The following is a 6,929-nucleotide window of genomic DNA, read 5'->3' as shown; positions in this document are numbered from 1 at the left end:
CTAGTTACGTATTGCTCATTAGTGACCCCCTGTCTGGCAGTATACTGATAACATTGTTTCCTTAAAATTGCTAGAATGTATGAACCATGGGACTGGTGAATCTAAATGGATCCAAACTACACCTATACACATGAAGATATTTGGACTAGACCATCTATACAAAGTTGAGACACAGCACTTCCTTCCACTCTGGCGGACAGTTCTCTTCGATATCACAATACCGACATATCCGCCGAAAAAATTAATTATAAAAAGTATTTATCTCTACCACACTGCCAAAGTGGGAGCTCTTGAACACATACACACTCTACAGACTGATAATAACATCACACAGACCATCTACACTGATGGATCTCTTAACACCGCCTGTGGGAGGACTGAAAGCGCTATTGTTGTGACTCAACCTGACGGTAATATAATTGAGAAAGGAGTTTGAATTAACAACTGCGGATCCACTCTGCAAACTGAATTAGTTGCCATACTCAGCTATTAAATTAATTGAAACAACTGTCACTGACGGTCTCATCATCACTGACTCTCTATTCTCACTACTTGCCCTTGACACCCTCAACTCAAGTTGTCACTTTCTTGTCTCTGAAGCTGACACAAATATGCGTACCTTGTTGACCGGTGTGTCAAGGTCAAACTGTTGTGGATCCCCTCTCACATAGGCCTCATAAAACAATGACAGAGTTGATACTCTCGCCAAACTCGCGTCTATCAAAGACACCGTTGAATACAATATGGGTCTATCAAAATGAACCCTTAAAACTGTAATGAGGAAAGAACCTATTGATGAATTTAATGCAAGCATACAAGTGCAAACTAGTCGATCCATAGTTTACCATGATGAGATGTATCAAGTGAAACATGTATATGGTGGAAGTAACAAGATCACTAGATTACAAGATGTTGTAACCGCTAGATTTAGGTTAGGATATAAGTACATCTGGCATTATGTTCCTCTAGCAGATGTAAACAAGACTAAATGTAAAGTGTGTGGCCAAACATATGGCCACACACTTGAACACAACGTCCTCGACTGTGTGAATATAGAACTTCTTAGGGACAAGCACACTGTGTGTGAACTGGCACAACACTTCATCTCTAATGGCAAGATAGCCGAAATATTAAGATTGTATCCACTTTTTTGCACGTAGTAACTATATCAGTTCCCATGTATAGAACCAAACACACTTTGTCCTTGAATACTTCTCAGGCAAATGTGAATAACAAAGTGTGCGGCCAGACATACTGCCTCACACGCCTGTACTCACCCTTTTGTGAATAAGGTACCCTTTATGTATAGAACTAAACAAATAATGTAATTGAAATACTGTGTAACATTCAGTGCCATAATATCCTGACCACGAGGGTTAATTATTATGACCCGGTGTAAACTCTACTCTGTAATCCTTTTGCGCTACCGCTCACAGGATGAGTATGGGGTGTACCATAAAGTAGCCGCTGTAAGCGACAAAATCAATCAATCCATCTCCACACCCTCCCCCACGCCCTCCATAGCCACCCCTCCCCCCACGCCCTCCACCACCCCTCCTCCACGCCCTCCATACCCACCTCCTCCACCCCCTCCACGCCCTCCCACCACGTCCACCATAGCCACACCGCTCCATGTCCTCCATACTTACATCCCTCCACGCCCTCCATACTCACACCCTTCCTCCACACCCTACATACCCACATCCCTCCTCCACGCCCGCCATACCCACACCCCTCCTCCACGCCCTCTATACAGGGGCCCTCCCAGTTGCGGTGGTGACCCAGGGACCCTCACAGGGGCGGCGGTGACTCCAGGGACCCACTCAAGGGCGGCTGCGACCTCAGGGGCCATCCCAAAGGCGGCGGCGCTCCCAGAGGCCCTCCCAAAGGCAAGGGAATCCCCAGGGGACCTCCCAGAGGCGGTGGTGCCTTCAGGGGCAACGGCGCCCCAAGGGGTTCTCCTTAGGGGCAGCGGCGCCCCCAGTGGCTTTTTCAGGGACGGCAGTGCCCCCAGAGGACCTCACAGGGTCAGTAGCGCCCCCAGGGCCCCTCCCAGAGACAGAGCCCCCCAGTGGTTGTCCTTAGGGGCAGCGACGCCTCCAGGGACAATCCCAGAGGCGGTGGCGCACCCAGGGGTCCTCCGAGGGTCAATGGCGCCTCCAAGGACCCTCCAGGGGTTCTCCTTTGCAACAGCGGTGACCCAGAGGCGGTGACAACCCCAGGACCTCTTGCAGGAGCAGGGTGCTCCCAGGGAACCTCTCAGGGTTTGTGGTGCCTCCAGGAGACAAGTTCATTGACTGTGGCGGCCACAGGGACCCTCGCAGGGGCCCTGCCAAGGGCGGTGGCGCCCCCAAGGACCCTTCCAAGGGCGGTGGCGCCCCCAGGATCCCTCACAGAATCGGCAGCGACCGCAGGGCCCCCCCAAAGGCTGCATGGCCCCCAGGGGCCCTCAAGGGGCGATGGTGCCACCAGAGGCCCTGCCAGGGACGGAGGAACTACCAGCGGCCGTTCCAAGTGCGGCAGCCCTTCCAGGGGCGGTGGCCCCTCCAGAGGCTCTCCAAGAGACCCTCGATGGGGCGGTGGTGTCCCCAGGGGCTCTCCAGGGGCGGCAGCATCGGCAGGGGCCATACCAGGGTCAACAGCGACCCCTGGGGCTCTTCCAGGGGTGGTGGCGACCCCAGGGACTTGCCAAGGGTCGGTGATGACCTCAACTGCCCTCCCAGGGGCGGCGGCGAACCCAGGAGCCTTCTTAGGGGTTGCCACCGATCCTGGGGGGCTTCTCGGGGTGCCATCAACTCTGGAAGGGCCCCTGCGGGCGGCGACACCCCTGGAAAGGCCCGTGGTGGTGTCTCCGTCCCTGGAACGGTTCCTGGATGTTCCACCGTCCCTGGGAGGGCCAAAGAGAGTGCAAATGCTCCTGGGAAGTACCCAGGGGGATGCCACCCCCCTGCAAGACCACTGGGGGTGCCATCCCCCGGTAGAGACCACAGCGGAGCCACAGCCTCTGAGAGTTCCCTGTGGAGCCAACGCCCCTGGGAGGATTCCTGGGCGTATCACCGTCCCTCGGAGGGCCCCTGGGAATGTCACCCCCCTTGGGAGGGTCCTTGGGGGTGCCACCGCCCCTGGCAAGGCCCCTGAGAGAGCCCATGTGGGTGCCACCGCCCCTGAGAGGGCCCCTGAGGGCATCACGGCCCCTGGGGTTGCCACAGCCAGTGGTAGGGCCCCTGGATGATCCTCTGGGGATGCCACAGACTGTGGGAGGGCCACAGGGTGCTACCACCCCTGGCAGGGCCCCTTTAGATGCCACTGCCTATGGAAGTGCCAACGCCACTGGCAGGGCCTCTTGGGACATCTGAAACTGCCACCGCCCCTGGGAGGGCAGCTGGGGGAATCTGCGGACCTGAGAGGAGAACTGGGACGACCCCTAGGAGTGCCACCACCGCTGGCAGGGCCCCTGGGGTTGTCACCACCCCTGGAAGGACCCTGAGGGTGCCAACACTCGTGGGACGGCCCCTGAGGGAGCCACCGCCCCTAGCTGATTCTCTGGGGGTGCCCCTGAAAGTGCCATAGACCCTGGATAGCCCCGTAAGGAGGCCACCGACCTTGGGAGTGACCCTGCGGGTATTAGCACCACCTGAGAGGGCCCCCAGGGTGCCACTGCCCCTGGAAGGGCCTCTGAGGGCCCTAGGGGTGCCACCGCATCTGGGAGGGCCCCTGGAAGAGCCACCGCACCTGGGAGGGCCCCTGGGGTTCCACCACACCTGGCGCAGGCGCCCCTAAGAGGGCCTTTGAAAGACTCTAGGGGTCCTAAAGGGCGCCGGTTCCCCAGAGAGGGCCCCTATAAGTACCACTGCCTCTGAGAGGGCCCCTGGGGTTTCTACTGCACCTGGGAGGCCCCTGAGGGCGCCAATGCTCCTGGCCGGGCCGTTGGGAGTACCACCGCCTCTGGAAAGGCCCCTCGGGGTGTCACCGACCCTGGGAGGGCCCTTAGGGATTCCACCGCCCTGGAAGGACCCTAGGGATGCCAACTCCCCTGGGAGGGCCCCCAGGGTGCCACTGCTCCTGGCAGGACCCCCTGGGTGTATCACAAACCCTGGGAGGGTCCCTGGGGCTGCCACCGCCCCTCGGAAGGCTCCTGAGGGCGCCGGCGCCTTTCAGAAGACCCTGGGGGTGTCACCGCCCCTCAGAGGGCCCCTAGTAGAGCCACCGCCCATGGCAAAGCCTCTGGAGGTGCCACTGCCACAGGAAAGGCCCCTGGGAGGACCCCTGGGGGTGCCACTGCCTCTGGGATGGCGCCTGATGGTGCCACCGCCCCTTAGAGGCCCCTGGGGGTGCTAACGCCTCGGGTAGGGCTCCTGGGGCTGCCACCGTCCCTGGGAGGGCCCGTGAGACCGCCACCACCCCTAGCAGGGCCCCTGAAGGTGCCACCTCCATTGGCACGGCCCCACGGGCGCAATACCAAACCTGGGAGGGCCCCTGTTGGCCCTGCTGCCTCTAGGAGGGCTTCTGGGGCGATTCTGTCCCTGCAAAGCCACCAGGGGTGACGCTGCCCTTGAGAGGGTTCCTGGGGCCACTGCTACCCCTGGAACGAACCCTGGTGGCGCCGCCGCCCTTGGAAGGGCCTCTGAGGGCGCCACCGCCCCTGGGAGGGGCTCTGAGACCGTCACCGCCCGTGGTGCTGCCTCCTCTATTGGCAGAGCCCCTGCGTGTGCCACTGGGGCACAAACCCCCCTGAAAGGGCCCCTGGGGGCGCCGCCGCCTCTTGGAAGGCCACCGCCCCTGGAAAGACCCCTGGTATCTCCGCTGCCCCTGGGAGGGACCCTGGGGTCGCCGGTGGGAGGGCCGTTGGGGGTGCCACCGCCCCTGGAAGGACCCCGGGGGTGCCACCGCTCCTCGTAGGGAGCCTAGTGGTGCCCCCGCCCCTGATAGGAAACCTGGGGGTGCTACCGCTCCTGGTAGGGCCCCTGAGGGGTGTCACCTCCTCTGGGAGGGCCCCTGAGACCGCCACCATCCCTGGCAGGGCCCCTAGGGCTGCCACCTCCATTGACAGGGCCCCCGGGTGTGCCCCTAGGGCACAAATCCCCCTGGGAGGCCCCCTGCAGGCGCCGCTGCTCCTGGGACGAACCCTGGAGGCGCCACCGCCCCTGGGAGGGTTCCTGAGACCACCATCGCACCTGGCAGGGCCCCTGAGGGTGCAACCTCCATTGGCAGGGCCCCTGCGCGTACCCCTGGAGCGCACTCCTTCCTTGTAGGGCCCCTGGGAGCGCCGCCGGCTCTGGCAGGGACCCTGGGGTCCCCGCTGCCTCTGGGGTCGCCGATGGGAGAGCCCCTAGGGGTGCCACCGACCCTGGAAGGAACTTGGGGATGCTAACACTCCTGGAAGGGCCCCTGGGAGTGCCATTGCTCCTGGAAGGGCCTCCTGGGTGTGCCACAAACACTGGGAGGGTCTCTGAGGATGCCACCGCCCGTTGGAGGGCCCTCGGAGGCTTTCGACAGAGTACCCCACGAAAGGCTGAAAATCAAACTGGAAGGGTACGGAATTTGGGGATAGAAGACTTTCTACATGACAGCAAGCAGTGTGTGGTGATTAGAGGCACGAAATCATCATCTGTACCTGTCACAAGCGGGGTACCACAGGGCAGTGTATTGGGCTCGCTGTTGTTTGTTTGTTTCATAAATGACATGCCTGACGTTGTACACTCCTCCATACAAACGTTTGCCGATAACGCCAAGTTATTTCGGGAAATCAAGAACCGTGCAGACTGTGAAGAGCTGCAGAAGGATCTCTGTGAGCTCCAAGAATGGTCGAAGAAATGTCTGCTGAGATTCATTGTCACGAAGTGTAAGAGGATGCACCTGGGGTGTACCAACGGTAAGGAGGCGTATCATATGTCCCAATGGGATAAAGAAACTGCACTATTTGAGACTGGATGTGAGAAGGACCTAGGTGTGTATGTTGACAATGAGCTGAAGTTCTCGTATAAGGGCGGGGGTTTTCTTCTTATCCCTTATATTCTTATTTCATACTTATTTCTTTGTCTTATTTCCTTCATTTCTTCTGTCTAATTATTTCATTTCATATAGTTACTTCGTAACCTCTGACCTTTGGTAGCATGGCGAGGGTTAGGGCACATGGGTTCTGTAATTCTGGTATCAAGTTATTGGACAAGAATAAAGGCAGATACTAGGGGAAAATGATACCCCTAATATACTCTAAACATGGTTTATTAATATGAAATTAAATTTGGTTAAAGGTGTCATTAACATACAACTACAAGGTTTAACTCCTTGGCGTTACTCATCTGCAATTCTAATTAGACACTCTTGCTTCGTACATCATTACTGGTTGTACATTTAAGAGAACACACCACATGACAAGTTTACATATGGTACCTTCACTACAACTGTTGGTAGTACATGTGGAGGATGCACTCACATCACATAACACGTTATTACTGGTACTATCAAGTTTTATGGGTTCACTACTCAACATGAGATAATTATATTTCCGCTAATTATCCCCCATCACATATAGCAATAATACTGTGGCCCATATAACTGTAAGGGGTGTCCCAGGGTATAACACTGGGGTCTCCACACAAATGAAGATCGCTGTTATGGTCGGTTGTAGTCTGACACCCGGCGAGAGCCTGGGGTCTAGTTCCCAGGATGCGGACTTGAGCAGTTTAATCCTGCCGAATTAACGACATCGTCCAATACAGCTAACTATTAGGTAGCTACAAATCCCCAGCAGCCGGTGGGGTATTCAGCTAACACACACACTGTGCCTGAGATAATGTTGGAGAACGTCAGGGAGAAGTAGTGAAAATAACTCAATCACAAACAATCTTTCGTCTACCAACAACACACGACATTTACGGTATAGTAATTCTTACACTGGGTAAATGACAATTTCACTGTTACAACAT

The 6,929-nt window shown here is 56.9% G+C and overlaps 3 protein-coding genes across 3 annotated transcripts; 1 reads left to right on the top strand and 2 right to left on the bottom strand.

The window, feature by feature from the left end:
• Positions 1–2,259: 2,259 nt before the first annotated feature.
• LOC121856705 (nascent polypeptide-associated complex subunit alpha, muscle-specific form-like) lies at positions 2,260–3,186 on the bottom strand. Its single transcript, XM_042352398.1, has one exon. It carries the CDS (start codon positions 3,184–3,186, stop codon positions 2,260–2,262), a length of 927 nt encoding a protein of 308 aa, XP_042208332.1.
• A 723-nt stretch (positions 3,187–3,909) lies between these two features.
• On the top strand, positions 3,910–4,338 carry LOC121856704 (tetra-peptide repeat homeobox protein 1-like). Its single transcript, XM_042352397.1, has one exon. The coding sequence runs from the start codon at positions 3,910–3,912 to the stop codon at positions 4,336–4,338; it is 429 nt and encodes a 142-aa protein (XP_042208331.1).
• A 156-nt stretch (positions 4,339–4,494) lies between these two features.
• Positions 4,495–5,512, bottom strand: LOC121856703 (translation initiation factor IF-2-like; the record flags this gene model as incomplete). Its single annotated transcript, XM_042352394.1, has 2 exons — positions 4,495–4,687; positions 4,948–5,512. Coding segments are annotated over 2 exons (758 nt in total), but the record flags the coding sequence as incomplete, so codon positions are not given.
• Between the last annotated feature and the right edge of the window lie 1,417 nt (positions 5,513–6,929).

This window comes from Homarus americanus, unplaced genomic scaffold, assembly GCF_018991925.1.
Source record: "Homarus americanus isolate GMGI-L3 unplaced genomic scaffold, GMGI_Hamer_2.0 scaffold8713, whole genome shotgun sequence".
Taxonomy (NCBI): Eukaryota; Metazoa; Arthropoda; class Malacostraca; order Decapoda; family Nephropidae; genus Homarus; species Homarus americanus.
Note: the sequence above shows the minus strand (reverse complement) of the source record. Positions and strands in the feature narration are given on the sequence as shown.

Bases quoted from the DNA above. Each gene is read 5' to 3' on its own strand.
- LOC121856705 (XM_042352398.1), bottom strand. From the start codon at position 3,186: ATGCCCTCAGGGGCCCTCTCAGGGGCGGTGGCACCCACATGGGCTCTC.
- LOC121856704 (XM_042352397.1), top strand. From the start codon at position 3,910: ATGCTCCTGGCCGGGCCGTTGGGAGTACCACCGCCTCTGGAAAGGCCC.